The sequence below is a fragment of the Pelmatolapia mariae genome, linkage group LG4 (assembly GCF_036321145.2).
Source record: "Pelmatolapia mariae isolate MD_Pm_ZW linkage group LG4, Pm_UMD_F_2, whole genome shotgun sequence".
Taxonomy (NCBI): domain Eukaryota; kingdom Metazoa; phylum Chordata; class Actinopteri; order Cichliformes; family Cichlidae; genus Pelmatolapia; species Pelmatolapia mariae.
This window is the reverse complement of record NC_086230.1, coordinates 20,314,004-20,332,516: the sequence shown is the minus strand read 5'-3', so window position 1 is coordinate 20,332,516 and position 18,513 is coordinate 20,314,004. Positions and strand designations below refer to the sequence as shown.

Genomic DNA, 18,513 nt, shown 5'->3' with positions numbered 1-18,513 from the left:
GAAAGTCTGTCTCCTTGGAAGCAAAATTTATAGAAATGAGTGGTCTCTCAAAACTTGGATAGTACTTTATTATTGATAAAACAGTCTTTTTTACACACTCTGACTCATTTATTATTGTTAGGAAACAACAAACTCAAAAACACGGCATACTCTTTAGTGACTGCCATTATTCAGTGTGTCTTTGCTGAGCTATTTCTTTCTGAGTCTCGCAGTATTGTTAGGTAAATACGCCTTTATAGGATTATTTCTCCTTAACTCCTATCATTAATCTGTCTAAGAGTTATATGATCGATACAAGTGGGTAGTTATCTGCTGCCCTCCAGTGGTTACATGAAACCTAGAAGTCCTTTTCCTAATTTTGCAACAGCTTAAAGTTTAAAACAAAGATATAAGGACCACAAAAGTAGCAGTAGCATTTTTAGGGCGAACCCCCCTCCCCGACTCGGTTTATTTTATATGCATTGCATCGTTTCAGTATATTTTCATCGATTACTGAAGCGCTATTTCGGACTTGTTTACACCGGAAGTCACGTGAGCACACCTACCGGTGCCTCCATGGCAACCGCTTGAGTTAACACACATAATGGAAGAGATCATGTCTACTAAGAAATCATTTTTGCAGAAAATGTGTGAAGGTACTGCGTTATCTGTTTGACCCTGTGGTGAAACAGAAAAACAAAAGTTCACGTGTTCACTGTGTCTTTGTAGAGTTTGAGGCCGAACATCACAGCGGTCCCAGCCCTGCGTGGACAGAGGCCAGCTCTGTGAGCACCCAGCTCTCCCGGCACAGCGTAAGTACACACAGACGAGGTGATGTGTGCAAATACAAATCTGTGGGATTTAATCTGGATCCTGTGTCAGCCTTGTTTGAGATAACTGGGCCAGCTGGGTCTTCAAATGCATTCTCCGTCATGCACAAAACACTAACACATACATGTGATGTGTAAATTACAGCTGCCCTGAGACAAAATGTGAACCTAACTGTTGGGCGGGGGGGTTCCAAAATATTACTTGAAGTGCAAAATAGCTCCTCCATTTTTATATGGCTTATAACAGAAAACTATAAAATACATTATTTTTTTTAAACTATTTTTGAAGTCTAAATTGTTCATGAAAGTTGAATGATTGCTTTGGTTAGGTACTTGTGGATGATGATCTTCTCAGAGACTTTGAGCCCGATGTTTGCTGTGCTCTCCCTGGATACTCTGCATTAGAAGGACCTCATCCTTCACGGCAGAATCGCCCCCCAACTGCTGAAACTACACTTTTCCCCCAAGTCCCTGAAAGTAAGATACATAGCTGCTCTCCCTGTAATGTGAAACTGTAAGTATTAATACATATTTGCCATCATTATAATTCTCTGTCTTTAAAATGTTGTGCTTGTGTCAGATCCTGTCACGCGTTTCTTGGAGAAGAAAGTGTTTCCAGTGTTGGTACCTGGACTGGAGGCTTTGCTAAGAGAAGCCCAGAAAAATGGCTGCTTTAAGGTCTAAGTGTCTTTAATAAAAATCAATTGTAATCCTAAAATTAGACTTCTCTGAGAAATCAGAAATTAATCAAGGATAAAAATCAACCACTAAAATATTTTTTTTTCTGTTCAGGAAGTAAATAACCATAATTTGACATCTTAATCAAAAGCTAATAATTCATTTTATTGTTTTTTCTGCTTTTCTTTAGGAAAATGGTAAATTTGAAAGTTCACGGATAACAACAATAATATTTTAATATTTAACAGTAATTACTTTAGTGCATCTGTGCCATGAACCTTGGGTGGTAGTCTGATAAATTTAAATGCTGTACAGGAATAATTAACCAGTAGAGGGCTCTAAAAAAACAATTCAGTGCTGACAGACACCAGAATGGGAGCTTTGTTGTTTTAACTCTTGTACATTTTGCTGCTGAAATAGTTGTGCTTTATAGTCAAGGGAGATGCTAAATGTAGGGCAGTCTCTTTTTTATTTCAGAGGAAAATAACATCGTTTAACCCATGTGACTTTCTGACTGAGTGGCTCTACAAGTAAGAGTCCTCCTACACACACCTCACTCTGCACTCTGTAGTACTACCCTCACCTCACTACATAGATTCTCTCTGATGTCACATTGAAAGTGCTGTGTATGTGAAACACTGCATGTTTCACGTTTTTCATCCTTCCTCAGCCATAACCCTCGCAGGAGTGGACAGGAACCAGTGAGCTTTCATGACATCCCCTTTGTCAAGGACTGGCTTGGGATGCAGTGAGTATCTCTTCAGTTTGCACATCATGGTTATTATAGCTAACAAAAACGAAACTAAAACTGGGTGTGAAAAAACATTTTAGTAAACGAGAATAAAATAAAAATGCTAGAAGTTGAAAAACTAACTAAAATAGAATAAAAATTTCAAGGGAATATTCTTAGTTTTAGTATTTGTTAGTTAGATGTTGAATGATGGATGTGTTTATTAATTATTATTAACCCACCTCCTGGTACTTCGATGGCCTATAATTGAAAATGTTAGTCTGATATGAACGTAAAATTTTCATAACATGTACTGAAGTTATTGTACAAAAACATACAGTGTACAGTTTTTAATCCAGTGTCTGTAGCAGAGGTGTCCAACATAAGGCCCGAAGGCCAGAATCAGCCCTCCAAAGACTCCAATCTGGCCCAATGGGCAATTCTAGAAAATGTAAAGGTGAGCATAAATTTAGGACTTTTAATTCTATCTTCCAAAGTTTTGCAGCATGATAAAGAGCTCCCCCATGGCCAATCTTACTACACCACGTTTCACTGGTTTGGCCCACTTTAAAATCAAAGTGGGATGTAATTGGCCCACGATGTAAAATGTGTTTGACATCTCTGGTTTATAGCACAAAGCAACTATAAGCTATGACCACACACACACACACACACACACACACACACACACACACACACACACACACACACACACACACACACACACACACAAACTCCATGCACACTCTCCTTCCTTGTCTCATCACTCTTTCTTTTCCATTTCCTTCCATCCTCCAGTCCCAGGCCTCCCACTCCTCTGTTTCTGCGGCTCACTGAGTGCGAGGCTGCTCTGCTCATCCAGGCTTTCTGGAGAGGATACAAGGTATGTTGGACATGACTGGAAGCTGAATGCTGTTTACAGGCTTTCTGTCCCACCATTTACAAAAGGGCTGGGGTTTGCAGAATGACAGGTCTGAAAAGCACCAAAAGTGTGATAAAATAAACAGGAAACCTAAACTTTAAGAAACGAGGGACGTTTAATGGAATGAAGAGGTTGCGTTGCATAGTCTTGGATGCATTTTACATTTCACTGACACACAACTTTAGCTTTGCCTGCTTGACCAACTTCACAAACTCATCAAAGAATTCACAGTGTGGACATAAGATAACATTTTGAAGAAGAAAGTGTGTAGGAGTCCGGCAATCATCCCACAAGAACACAGCGACCCTGTGTGTGTGCGTGTCTGTTAGGCTACAATAGGCGCCCGCTAAGCGTGCATCGGCCAACAGTCTTGTTGTTGTCAGTCTTGTTGTATAATCCCATCCCCTTAAAGAGCCCCCTCTTCCACAGGGGCTGCAGTTTCATTCAGCAGCTTGATTATGTCATCAGTGATGCCAGGCTTTAATTCCCTCCTGTGTGGGTGTTGTGGTCTGAAGCACTGTGTGCTGTGATATAAATAGATATGCACAGACACTTCCAGAGGCAAACAGCAGCATCTCTCTCTGTCGCTCTTTCTCCCTCACACACACACACACACACACACACACACACACACACACACACACACACACACACACACACACACACACACACACACACACACACACAGATAAACACCAGCTCCTGTGGTGTAAGGATGAGCAAGGGTCATGTTTTGTTTGTCTCAACAGAACCTCTTCTTTTGTGCATTTCTTATCCAAAGTGCTTGTGGGAGGATTCAGCCTTAGTGTGGCTGCACAAACCACTGAGAGGAAAAGAGGCCAGCTGCACCGACGTGCACAATTGCATTACATTTGAATGATTTGAAAATGTGCTTGCACATGTGGGCCTGAAGATAAAAGTGTGGATGCGGGCATAAAAAAGATGGATGGAATGTGTGTCGTGGACTGCTGGGGCACCAGCAGAGGGCAGCATTCCCTCTTATTTGCCTTTTTTTTCTCCATGAACAACAAAATATAATTGATCTCTGCCCACATGTGGTGGCAGCAGTGAGCCAGCTGTCTGTCACTCCTCGCTGTATGTTTACCCTGAAATAAGAGGTTCAGCAGGGCCACTGATAGGACTGCAGCTGAACACCCCAAGGGATTCAGGGAAAGAGAGAGAGAGACAGTGGGTAGAGACAGAGAGAGGGAATGGGAGGATTATGAGGAAGGATGATGGTTGGTCTATGTTTGGAACACTTTCGCATGGATGGCAAACGGGAGGAAAGAGGCGAGCTGATGTTGCAAAGTGGTGTCAGAGTAGGAAGATGCAGTTCTTCTAGGGGGTGGGAAAAGGGAGAGAGATGTAGCACAATCAGGGTCTGCAGCTGAGCGTTGGCCTCTTGGAAGACGCCTCTAGGATCATGACTTATTTAGGCTACATGGAGCGGAGCAGAATTTTTGTTTGGTCCTGACAGGCACTGTAGTGTGTTTCGACTGCTCTCACCTTTACTTGAGAAAAACTGCAGTTAACAGCGGAGTGGGCAGCAGAGGAGGGACGAGCACATCAGCACAAACCGAGTGAACTGTAAAGCACCAGTGTCTTGTTAAACTTCTACTGGGATCATTAAACATAACTATTACAGAATTATTCTTACACCAGCGTGCAATCAAGATGTCGTAGTTCACAAATCTCATTTCTAAGTAAAGAATTCCAAGGAGTGTTTCACTCAAATCTGCCTCTCTGTCTGATTTTATGTGCTTGAGGATAGTTTATTAGAGTATAATAGGATTGTGGGATTTTCCTGTAATATATAGTCAGTATAAGATCAGTGCACTCTGTTCACTTCACCCCCATCTGCCTCCACACGCACCCCATTCCCCCCCTCACACTTACACCCTCGGCTGTTATATAACCAGCTTGACGCAGCACTGACTGGCTGACTGCAGAGGGTGTGTGTGTGTGTGTGTGTGCGTGTGTGCGTGAGTGAGTGAGTGTGTGTTCTGGTAAGAAAGACAGACAGACTGAAGACTAGGAAGGGGCATGAGAGTATTTTTGTAGAGTGGAATTTTATCCCTCCATTATTAATCTCTTTCATCAAAACGCTGAGGGCTGAAGCAGAGCAGTGCTGGAGTGCACACAGACACACACACACAAACACACATAGACACAGATGCAAACTCATGACCCAGACAGTGCGTTTGTCTTTTGTTTCACTCACGTATAACTGTTAAGAGCTCCTAGGTCTAAACATATTATATAATCTTCTTTACACCGTGTACCTTAACCTAACTATAATCCATTCATCCATGCCTGCTACTCTAATGCACACTGATGTGCAAGCATGGACACACACACACACACACACACAGTCTCCTCTGATCACTAAGACTTCTCAGGATTATTCAAGTCAGCTGAGCTAGAGTAGTGTGGCTGTTGTGTAATAAATTCCCATTGCAATTAGACTGTCAATATTAGTGGGTTGTGGTCTGGTAGCTTTGCCCTTTATCATCATCATTGCCATTTCCACTGGCTCCAGTTGCAGATTTATTTATGTGGCTGGCCTTATCTCAGCTGCAGCGCACCTTTTATCTGACTGTAAAAAAAAAAAAAAATCAAACCTAAGTCAGTTTTTTGGGGGAGGGTCCTTTTTCTGTAGTGAAAACTTGAAACAAATACCATCAGTTGATTTCCACTGGAGAGTTTGGTAGATGAAAAGTCTGATACAACCACACACAGTATAAAACAAGGATGTAGCTACCGTGACATCACCTGTCCTATTTTGAAACTTCTAAGTGTTTTCACTGTCATGATTTTTTTTGTTGTGAAACCAGATGTGACAAGCGTTGACCAGAGCTGACCGTGAAATTCGGCATTCATTGGCATTCAATTGTCAGTCTTATCCTGTTACCCAATGAGCACCTCCTGGATAAATCTGGTTTCGTGACACTTAGAATGCCTAAAATGTAAAAAGTAAACTTGATGTTTTCTAGTCAAGGGTGATGTAAGGCAGTTAGTTAGCTAGCTGCAACCAGCCAGAATACTTCTAGCTTTGTCCGGTCCAAGACAGCGTTGGTGTCATTATGCAGTGTGTACACTGTACCACATATATGACATATAGTAGGCTTTATACAACTTTGCAACCAAACAGTGAAAAACTTTCTTTCTTGTGCATGTGTCAACACTGTTTTAGCCGATGCTAACTCCGTATGCAGAGTGTGAACACATGCAGCATGGGTGGTTGTCATCTTAAAAACTTTTTTAAAAGGCTCGTACATCTTTTTTCTCACTGATACTCCCTTTTTTACATTCCTCGTGCATTGATTTTTGTCTGCTCCCAGAATGTGTCATTTTTCCTATTCTACTTTTCCTCTCCTATCTGTCACCTCTATCCCCAGCCGGCAGCTGGTCGCGGTCGATGGCTGCCACTTCCTGAGCCTGGTTCTGCCTGAGGTCTCTGCTTGTGAAAATGGAGTGCTACTTTTCAAAAGTGTTTTCTCTCTCTTTCTCTCTTGGGTCTTGACATTTCTATGCAAAGTGCTTTGAGGTGACTGTTGTTGTAAATTGGCACCACATAAGTAGAATTAATTCAATAGAATAGCAAAAATCTTGGGTTTCATCGGCTTTCTTTCTCATAGGCCTTTTAATAGACGTTTCCTTCCTTCTTGTACTGCAGGTCCAGATATTATTAAGAAATGGGGCACTGCAAGTGCTGAGTTGTATTCCTCCTGACATAAACGAATAGAGCTGGTTGAAAGAAACACACACATATATGCGCACACACGCACGCACACACACACACACACACACACACACACACACACACACACACACACACACACACACACACACATTTGCCCCTCCCCAGAGTACTGCATAGTCAACAGTAGAAGTAGGTCTATGATTCCAGTTCAATGGTCCAAGGGCAGCGATAGATGAATGGTTTTAAATGTGGTTCCCTGTTAAGTCAATTTGATGTGCCACGTGCAGTGACACTCATGCAGAAGATATGTCTCAGGCTTGGTCCTTGCTTACCCTCCTGTAAATGGGCTGATGTCTCAATATGAGGACCATATTTTCACTTGTGCATTTATCTGTGCCTACATTTGTCTTAGTTCTTATTTAAATGTAAATATTTTTTACCTTTAGGACAGTAGGGTGGCAGTGCAACTGCTTATTGTGACTCAGTCTACAGGGGCATGAATACAGGCCGCAGGTCACTGGGCTGGTTAAGCCTTGAAGGAAGCTGTGGTGAACACAAAGATGATGGATGGGTGGAGTGTGAAGGGCAGATAAAGCAGACTGTGGCTGTGTCTTTATGCACTTGCAGCTACTTCCTCCGAACAGAAGCCATTGTGTTGCTGCTGTTTGGTGTGAGACCGGGTGAGGAGCTCAGTCTCACAGTCAGCTTTACACTGAAAAGGAATGCAGCTTGAAAGGCTGAGTTGCGAGACTGCAACGTGTGAGTGCACACCATAATGTTGTATGCAATTGTGGATAATGTGGTGTGTGATAACAGTGGCCCTTGCAGTGTCTCGGTAATTTTTCTAATCACTCTAATCCCAGCCTTCATGCAAACATACAGCATGAGAGGACTGAGTCACGTGCACACAAAACCAGACTCTGCCACGTGAGCAGTGCATCAGCACGTATGATTATATCAAGAAGATAATGCGTTAGCAAAGTTTCACTAAGAATTCAAATGAGTATAAATAACTGTGAAAAATGATGAAGTTGAGATGCATATATTCTAACACGCAGTACAAATAAAACGTCAAAATTCTTAACCAGGCTTCGTGCCCAGGGTCAAAATAACTTAGCCCTGCAAATCAGCTGTGCTGATGCACACAGACAGGCTTCAGAAAACTCAGGCACACACACACACGCACAACTCAGCCCTTTGTCTCCTGCTGTCATACACAAGCTGTCAGCATCCTGCAGAAAGCTTGTGTATTCATAAAGTCAGCTTTCCAAGAACTGACTTTGATTTTTGCTCCATTTCCATCATTTCGGAGAAGCTGACAGCATCAGAAGCAGAAAGGGAGAATACAAGATTTATGGAGGACATCAGTGAAGAGTGACAGAGAAGAAATGGCACACAGACACAAATAAAGCACACAAGCGATGGTGAGCAAACACAACAGACTTAACCACCCCCCACCCCCACCCCCTCGCCTCCCTCTGACCCTCACCCCTCATTTCCATTTCTATGGTTTGCTCCCATCAGCAGAGAGGCTGCTGCAGCACTGTGACACCCCGTGAATGAACTATTGGAGCGCTCTAGTCTTACCCATTCCTAAACCTATCACCAGGCTTATATAACAGACCCACTTTTGTACAATAGCAACACTTTTGTTGCCACATAACCAGGCACTTAGGAGAAAGTTGGGGTTGAATGGAGCCGGGTGAAAGGAGACTGGTGAGAAGAGAGGTGGGAGAGAATTCAGAGTGAAGAGAAGTGGATGGAGAGGGAAGAAATACTGATGTGTTGGGGAATCAAGGGAGAGTAATGTGTTAGTATGAAAGACAGTATCTGAGGAGAGATCTACCACCCAGGGAAGAAAGAAGCCTGTCAGAGATAGTTGAGTACAAAGAGCATAGAGGAAAGAAAAAGGAGGAGTAGGAGGACTAGTTAGTGGGAGAAGAATAGAAGAAAGGAGGAGGAATAAATGGGAACAGGAGGTGAAGCCCTTTACAGATATTTTATTCACATTTGCAACATCAAACTTGCACGGTAATCTTTCAGGAAGTCCTGCAGCCCACACACACACACACACACACACACACACACACACACACACACACACACACACACACACACAAAACCAAACACAACAGCTGCAGTAGTTTCATCCAAGAACAGAAGCATAATTCATACAGCCTGGATTAGGCTGAATCAGGGTTCCTGTGAATCCTTAGAAGCTCTTCATTAATCTCATAGTAAGGCCTAATGTTTTAAAATGCATTAAAATGAATTAATTTAATTTAAAATAGGAAATAGGATTTTATCACTTGCTTGGCTTATTGTTTTCACTTATTTTTGCAGCATGGTGTAGGCAAGAGTATAAGTTGCAGTATGTGTTTCAACCACAGTGCAATCAGTATTACTGGACCACATATTTGCATGGAGATCTGACCAAATGGCTTACATAAGCAGGTCTTGGCACAATTGATGGAGCCATGAATTCTGCTCTGTACCAGAAAATCCTGAAGTAGACTGTCCGGAGTGGCCTAGTCAACGTCCAGAGTTGAATCTGATTGAGATGCTTTGGCATGACCTTAAACAGGCCGTTCATGCTCGAAAACCCTCCAATTTGGCTGAATTAAAACAATTCCGTAAAGAAAAGTGGGCCAAAATTCCTCCACAGTGAAAAAGACTCTTTGCCAGTTATCGCAAAAGTGTGACTGTAGTTCTTGCTGCCAAGTGTGGCACAACTAGTTTAAGGAGTGACCTTTTCACAAAAGTTCAGGTAGGTTTGTATATTTTTTTCCAATAATAAATGAAATAATCATTTAAAAAGAACATTTATTTACTTAACCCTCCCTGGAAATGTTCTGAATGTTAGTAACTAAAGCATATACTGTAACAGACTTTCTAAATAACCTTCTTTCAACAGTCCTAACAGCTTACTAACACTGATTAGCTTGTGGCTCAATTAAGTTATTGATGATGTTTGCTCATGTGAATTTATGCATGTGCTCCCTTTGCACATGTCCTGTGATTGTTATAGATCAGGGCACAGCCAGATGTTCAGGAGATGCGCCAGTGGCAGAAAAAACTGAGAGAGACCCGTGACATTGGCAAAACTGTCAAGCAGTTCTGGGCGAAACAAGAGAGACGAGGTAAGCCCACATACACTTACACACACACTCACATGATATCACTGAATGCCAGCCCTCAGGCTTGCTAGTAGCATTATATCTACTACTATCAAATTCTCTTCAGTGCCTGACAAAAGCTGCTGATATTCATACAAAGGTACTAGACTGCATAGAAATCAGTCCATACAATATTCAGGTTTACAGAAATAAATACGCATACAGTGCGGTGTGTCAGCCTGTGCACAAATAGAGTTTCACACATATAAACGGCTGCAGAGATATTCACGCCAACGGGGCTTTGATTTTTAAAGCTGAAAGATGAGGATTCTGGGAGCGGTGACACACAGAGAGAATGAGGGCAGTGACGGAGAAAGAGAAGCAGACATGGGGAGAAAGTAAGTAAGTGAGAGAGAAGATTGCAAATGAAAAAGAGAAAGAAAATGTCTTGAGGGCTCAGGCTACGCTTGTGTGACAGCGACGGCAGAGGATTGGGGGGGGGCGGGGGGGGGGGGGTGTTCATGTGTGGAAAGAGTGGAGTAACAGAGTGTAGAGATGAAGGGGATGAAGTCTGAGACGAGGGTAAAGTGATGTGTACGTCTTTGCCTGTGGCGAGTGTGTGTGTCTGTGTGTGCACTGTGCACATATGAAGGACAGGGAAGAGCAGCTGAGAATGCAGACCCATGTCCACTGTGACTGACAAGCATTAGAGTTAAAGGATGATGACTATACGTTATCTTTGGAAGCTTGCATAAAAACAGAGTGGTACACTGTACAAGCACTTTCTTAAATCCAAGTAGGCTTGCAGAGGAAAAAAAAACAAGACTGTTGCAAAGTTCAGCTAAATTTTTATTTATTTTTAATAAAGAACATAAAAAAAGCACACATACAGGATTTTATGTGGGGGCTTCATAAGAAGCCAAAGAACTTTGGAGAACCTCCAACTTTGTTCTTCTGACATCACCATACCCTTGATACCGTTGACTAATGTAATGAAATTCTTATCATCTTTGTGCTCTGTACAAATTAGCATACTGAGCTGAATTCACTGATAAAGTCACCAATGAGGCTGCCACAATACCAATACAGATACCCAATTTGATACCAAAACAAACTGAGTATACAGTGGACTCAAACAACAACTCCTTTATCAAAAAGTAATTTTAAATAGATGATATGGTCGAGTGTTTATTTCAAATTTTAATGCTGTATTTTTTTGACAGGACATAGACTGAAATGTCAGGATGGTCGCAGAGTAACCTACTAACATTCCTATGAGGTATAACATGTACCATTTTAAGAAAAATCTTAGCTCATTTTGAATTTCATGACAGCAACACATCTTAAAAAACTGGCGATGTTGGGGAAAAAAGACTGGAAAAGTAAGCGGTGCTAAACAAAAACAGCTGGAGGAACATTTTGCAACTAATTAGGTTAACTGGCAGCAGGTCAGTAACAGGAGTGGGTCTAAAAAGAACATATTAGAGAGGCAGAGGTTCTCAGAAGTAAAGATGGGCAGAGGTTCACCAGTCTGCAGAAAACTGCTTCTACAAATTGTGGACAAATTTTTGAATAATGTTCCAAAATGTAAAATTGTAAAGATTTTGAATATCTATGATATATAGTACATATAATCATGACAAGATTCAGAGAATCTAGAGAAATCTCTGAATCTTGTCTTGTCCCTGTGTACAAGGGACAAGACTGAAAACCAGCATTGGATGCCTGTGATCTTCAGGTCACCCAGGCATTAAAAACAGGCATGATTCTGTGATGGACATGAAAGAAATGTTAAAGCTCCATCATCGAAAAAAGAAGCCATATATGAACATGACCCAGCAATGCTGCTGTCTTCTTTGGACCAAAGCTCATTTAAAATGGACTGAGAAAAAATGGAAAACTTCTCTGTGGTCAGACAAACTGAAATTGGACATTTATTTTGGAACATGGACAGCGCATCCCGTGAACTAAAGATGAGAGGGACCACCTGGCTTAAGACCAGTGCTAAGTTCAAAAACCTGCATCTCTGATGGCATGGGGGTCCATCAGTGTGTATGGAATTGGCAGCTGGCACATTTGGAAAGGCACCATCAATACTAAAAGGTATATACAGGCTTTAGAGCAACACATTCTCCCATTGCATATTTCAGAAAAAACAATGCCAAACCACATACTGCCTCTATTACAGCACTGTGTCAGCACTGTAGTAGAAGAAACACGGCCTGCCTGCAGTGCAGACCCAGACCTTTCTTACAAACAACTGGGGGCAGACCACTAAATGCACCATCATCCATGTGTAGCTTTTGCTGTCCTCGCTTCATCTTCTTCAGCATGTGAGCATAGCTAAAAACACCTTTAGGTGCATCCTGCCCCTGCTGATTCCAGAAGTTACTAGAAATGCAAATCAAGTCACATTTTTTTGAATATAGGCATCAAACAGTAGAGCAGCAATGGTGGCACAATGATCAGAATTCTAGCCTCACAGCAAAAAGGTTCTTGGTTTGAATCTACAATCTGGCTGGGGTGTTGCATGCAGAGTTGCATGTTCTGCCTGTGTCTTTGTGGGTTATCTCTGGGTACTCCAGCTTCTTCCCGCACTCAAAGACATACACACTTAGTGCAGTTAGGTTAATTGGTGCTTCCTGATTGAAAGTGTGCGAATGGTTGCCTGTCTTTGTGCAGCTAGCGGGGGTAGATTCTTGGTCTTTTTTAGGGACATTGTATTTATTTTTCCACACGGCTGTTGGAACGCTGTACCGTCATGGTGCATCACAACGAGTTAGCAAGTGGACAGAAAAATCAAAACACATGGCAAAGAACAAAAGATGACTAAATGAAGCTTCTCTCTACTTTGCATTGTTGCAGCTGTCTACTTTTCCAGCGGGTCCACATAAATGATTTCAAACATTTTGATAATAAGGATACAGAAGGTGCAACTCCTACATGCACAATAGGACTAATGACACAGAGGGAAAGAAATCTGATTACACCGTGCTTACAACAGACAGCTCAACAGTAATATTGTCGCATTGTCTCCCCCTTAGGGAACTGATATATTCAACGAGGCAACACTCATCTTCTACCCACAAATAAATAGGGATGGATGTGTGTCAACATCACACTGTTTGGAGCAATACTGGGAATTGTCTTCTTGAATGAATCCATAAATAATTACAATCTCTACATTTTACTGTGTTTGGTGCTCTAATCTGTGTAATTGCCTGATAATTTACTGCGCTTTGTGGTGAACTTTTTATAGATGGGAGGATAAAAATAGCCGCCAGACGACAGCTTTGTAAAATAATAATATATGATAGTAATGATAATAATATATGAAAATAGCTTTAAAAAAAGAAACCCTCAAGAAGCAATTACATCTATATTTAATCTATTCTGCTCTTTGCATTTAACCCAGATACAGGAGCATTCATACACTGAGGCGTGCTTCAGCCCATCTGACGGGGGTGTGGCGGTGTGTCATGATAAACACACGCACCCTCTGATAACGCTAGTCGTGGTAGAGTTTCAGTTTTTGACGCTCAGAAACAAAGAACGGTGGCATCATGAGCACAGGTTGTTTCCACAGACGCATTCCACACAACAAAGGCGCTCTCTGCGGCCGACGAACATTCTTCCACAGGCGTGTGACAGCCATGCCACACTGCCACTGCTAACCGCCGCCGCTGCTGCTACTGCTGACCTGACATTCTAGCTGGGGGCCTGGGGATGGGTGTGCATGCGTAAGAGAGTGCATGAGCGTCTGTCCAGACTGTCGCCCTGCATGGAAACCATTTTCCAACCTCTTCAACTGAGTCTACAATGGATGAAAATAGGAGAGAACAAGAAAGAGAAAGAGACAGAAGTTGCAGTTTGTTTGCCGGCTTCTTCTGTTTTTGTTTTTTGGATGTTATAGAAGTCGCCTTCCTGCACTGTGACACATAAATGACCCATGCTTGGTGCACTGGCAGAGTTAAAAAGAGAGCGAGAAATTATTTAGGGAAGCTCCCCTCCCAACTGTACGCTCATTCTTTAAGTCCCACAACAGCTGCGCTCATCTCATTTGACCCGAGAAAGCTGGCGTACAATACCTCCTCTGCCGCTTCATAGTCTGAAATCAGAATTAGTCAGAGATGGAGAGAAAAACAATGAGGCAAAGAGCAAAGAGCAGGCGCACACTGATATGTCAAAAGGTCACATCGCACTAGACAGGTGCAGCTCTCAGCAGTTCATGAATCACCTCGACTGTCCTTGACTGGTGCTTGTTTACCGTCATTTTAAGCCCTGTTAAAACAGCTTGTGACATCACGTGGTTAGCGACATTGTTTTGAATAGATCAACATGAAATGAAGTAGCAACAGAAATCTGTTAATTGCTTTGGCATTCTCCCTTGTTTTGTTTTGTTTTGTTTTGTTGTTTTAGATTTTCTTCACCCGCCACGCCAAACTACAGCTTTTTAAAAGATAAGTCATGGGATCTGAATCAGGGAAATGATTCTCAGATGATAAAACAAAACAAAAAAAAAAAATACTGAAGGGCTCCATCACTGCATATTTGGATGCACTTTGAAATCTTAAAAAAAAGCAAACATATTTTTTGTTTCCCAAAACCACAATTCCATCACACTTTTTCAATAATTAGCTTGTAAATAAAGCAGTTCAATTCAATTCCATTTTATTTATACAGCACCGAATCACAGTGTCACCTCAAAGCACTTTATATTGTAAGGTAGACCCTACAATAATACTACAGAGAAAACCCCAACAATCATATGATCCTCTATGTGCAAGCTCTTTGGTGACAGTGGGAAGGAAAAATTCCCTTTTAACAGGAAGAAACCTCCAGCAGAACCAGGCTCAGGGAGGGGCGGCCATCTGCCACGACCGGTTGGAGTGAGGGGCAAACGATACCGTAACTTGCAATCCATGACAGCCTCTTGGGTAGCACTTTATAATAATGTCATACTATTAGGCATTAGTAAGGTTTTAGCAAGTGCTTAATTCATCATTTATATATCATTAGTCCTCCTTAGTTTGACATTTATAAATACAGATGTGTTTATCCATCTGTTACTGTTACACTGTGTACAGCTATCACTGCTAGTAATTATCATAATTTTAGTCATAATGATATATCTATGTTTATAAATGGCATACTGAAGAGTAGTAATGCTATATAAATGATAAATTAAGCAACTACACATACCTTACTAATACGTTAATAATGCTTTATAGCATTATTTGCTATAAAGTGATACCGGCTTTTGTTTTTCATAGATATACTTACTTTAACAGTGTCAAAGCTGTTACTCTTTACTGACTGATAACAACAACAACAGTAGAGGCAACCAGAGTAGTGTTGTAGCTGTGAAAGTGAGAAAGTGTCAGCACTTGTCTCAGTCGTGTTCTGTTCATAATTTTTCAACTTATTCTGCTTAAAAAAACTACACTTGAAAAGAACTCGCTTGATATCATTAAAACCTTTATGCAAGGAACAGATAATTCTGCTAAATTCTTTAAAGGCTAACATATTCAAGATTTTTTAACCTGTTATTTAAATGAGCTAATCTGTCAAATTCCTAAAAGACTGTAAGGATCTTTTTTAAATACTTTGCCTGGAAAACATATCCGAACATCTCTTGTTTGTCTCCAGTGGGTTCAGCTATGACAGATCTTCCAGAAAGCCCCCAGCCTGGAAACAATGTGTCCATCCAGGTGGTTTCCCCCACTCCCCAGAGCACCGCGGTCCACACACCCACCACCCATATGAGCCCACAGCCTGGTGAGTGGCTCACACCCAGCCTGCACGTCAAGGAAGAAGTAGCCTCTACATCTCTGACTAATTTCCTGTCTGTGTCCAACAAACTGATCGCAGGGTCTCCATCGCTACTAGGAACTCACAACCTGAGCTACCCTGGTGGGACTTGGTAACTGGAATCATTAGCCTTGTGTAAAAGCTTTTTTTCTGCTGTTTAAAGACTATTAAACTCTGTTAGGCTGATGTCAAATTGACCTAAAGTGATCAGTCAAACAAGCCCTGTTTAAAGAAAAAAAAGAAAAGAATAAAAAAGATGCCTGTAACCAATTTGATATGGCCAGGCCAGGATTTATGGTCTGAGATCCGTGTCTAATTAGTTTATTGCTTTCATTGCCTTTTTGATGGATCACTTCCCTTCACGAGTCTCACCCAGCCAATGAACACCATATAGCACGGTTCACATATTATACTGTCAGGAGTGAAACCTCTTGTAACGGGTGTCATAATTTCTCTCTCCGCACCTCTGGATGACAGCTCAGTGGAAGATAACCATATTTCCTTGATCTGTCTTTTCCTCTTTCCTTAGCAATAGACATCACTCCACAAAAGAGGTCATAGCATTTCCATTCAAGCCAGAAATTGAGGCCAGAGTCAAAGGTGGCTCGGCACACGGCGCACCGCTTTATATCCTGTTTATCAGGAAAGGAAATGACATGTCAGAGAAGCTGAGAATAAAAGAGAATTGGAAAAACATCACTTAGATCACTGGTTTGTATTTGGCAACTATCGGACTATCTATTTTATTACATTAAAGGGTTAAAGTAAGTTTGCCCTGTATAACAATACATATGGGAATATGTGTATATATATATATATATATATATATATAAGTATAGGTATATAATAACACAGCTGAGGAGATTAAAAAATAAAACCCTGTTAATCAGTAAGTCACTTAACATTTCTGCCACAGAAACATGGGATGGCTTGGCTACTCATTACACACACGACACGAAATAACGCCATAAAAGTAGATGTACGAGGTGTATTTAACTTTTGTTTATTCTTACTTAATAGGAGTATTTTCCTACTGCTGTTTTGGTCTTTTGCCTAATGTGTCGAATAGGCGCACATTTTGCATCATCCCCGCTGAGTCTGCCACCTTCAGCTGTTTGTTTTTCTAACTGTTGGCATTCAAACATTTATCTTGAATCAGGCTTGGAAATCATGAAATTTGATTTGCAAAAATTAAAAGTCTGCTGCTCAAGTGACTCTGCAGTTCTTCTTCATGTAAGACTGTCCAGGTTATAGCTGTTTTCTCTTGACTGTGGGTGTCAATTAAAGTGAAAGAATAAAGTGCACTCCTGGCATTTTTCCATCTCGCCACAAACCCAGCGTACCTGAGAGGGTACTGATGGTTGATCTTCTGTTTCATGATGAACTGCTCCTTGACCAAGTGAAGCATACCACCTCAGAGTGAGGCATGGGGAGGGTCATGTATCTCCCTTTGCAGGTATGTGGTTGCCTGGAAGACAGCTGCCACTGGGTGAGGAGATAAAACGGCCCATTTAATTCTGGGGACATCTGATAGAGGAGCCAGCTCCACAAAGTCTGGCAGAACTGTGCCCGACTGAAACCCGATCACACAGCAGCAGAAGGTAGTGTCGGCATCAAGCTGTCAGAGCATAGACAGATAACAACTGGTTCTGGGTTGTGATTCCAGGCTGATGTGTTAGTTAAAACTTTGTTTACACATTTAAAATGTAAAAACTAAAATATCTTAGATCTGAATGTACTGAATGTATTAAAGAAGCCTATGTCAGACAGACAAATACCCAGAACATGTAGCCCAAAGTTAAACTACAGACTAATATTTCCATCTTTATCATCAAAGGACAAAGTAGGCATTTATGAAAATGCAATACTGTGCAAAAGACTTGAGCCACCCCTCATTTCTTTATATTTTGCTGGGAAAATGGGGAGTAGATTCTATGATTTTATTGAAATCTGTGCAGGATAGGGGTGAGCATGAAAGTCAGTGTTTTATAAAACCTCCTTTATTCCTCAACACATTGAAGAATCATCTCTGTGAAGATGATCCCACACTGCTTCAACAAAGTTGTTCTGGGGAGGCTAATACATGACTGACTGTGTTCCACAATGCTTTTCTATTTGTATGGTTTTACTGCACTGGCATTGTGTTTGGGATCATTGTCATGCTAAAAAATGAAGCTGCTACCAATCAGATGCTTTCCACATAGCATTGCATTGTAGCTCAAAATCTGATGGAACTTTATTTTTCTGATGAGGCTTTGGTGAATGGTAGATGGATCAAGGGCCAGATGCATCGCTCACATGTGAGGTCTTTGCTGGATTTTTTCCTATCCATTCCAGTTTTCTCATTTTTTTTGAGGACACACTGCAAACTACTGGGATATGCCAAATGTTCAGCTAACAGCTCTTTGTAAGTCACCTCGTTGGTTGAAAAATAACATTTTATGCCAGTCAAACTGTGTTGTCTTTGCAATTTTTTCTAGATTCAAGTAAAGAAATTTAAACCAATTATATATATTTTTTTCAATAGTAACAAAGTGCCTAAAGATGCCTAACGAAATTGTAAAATTATTGTTTGTGAAGTTGTCTGTTATGTATAGACAAACCTCTGGTTCATCCCTTGAGTTAGGTGCCTTTTGTAATGCTTAATTACTTGTAGGTTGAGTTAAGTAGCTTAACAAACAAAAACAAAAAACATTCCTCTGAAAATGGTTAGGTACAAGGACTGGACTAAATGAGTGAAAAAG

The 18,513-nt window shown here is 41.3% G+C and overlaps 1 protein-coding gene across 2 annotated transcripts; it reads left to right on the top strand.

Annotated features, from left to right (window-relative positions):
- Positions 1–557: 557 nt before the first annotated feature.
- iqck (IQ motif containing K) lies at positions 558–17,453 on the top strand. Of its 2 annotated transcripts, XM_063471819.1 has the most exons (10): positions 558–635; positions 709–791; positions 1,139–1,286; positions 1,390–1,487; positions 1,965–2,017; positions 2,158–2,235; positions 3,016–3,100; positions 9,871–9,982; positions 15,608–15,736; positions 15,830–17,453. In XM_063471819.1, exons 1-10 carry the CDS (start codon positions 584–586, stop codon positions 15,883–15,885), a joined length of 894 nt encoding a protein of 297 aa, XP_063327889.1. In that variant the 5' UTR covers positions 558–583; the 3' UTR covers positions 15,886–17,453. The 2 variants fall into 2 exon arrangements, with proteins under 2 accessions (XP_063327889.1, XP_063327888.1); XM_063471818.1 differs by having other exon boundaries at positions 15,608–17,453.
- The last annotated feature ends 1,060 nt before the right edge of the window (positions 17,454–18,513 follow it).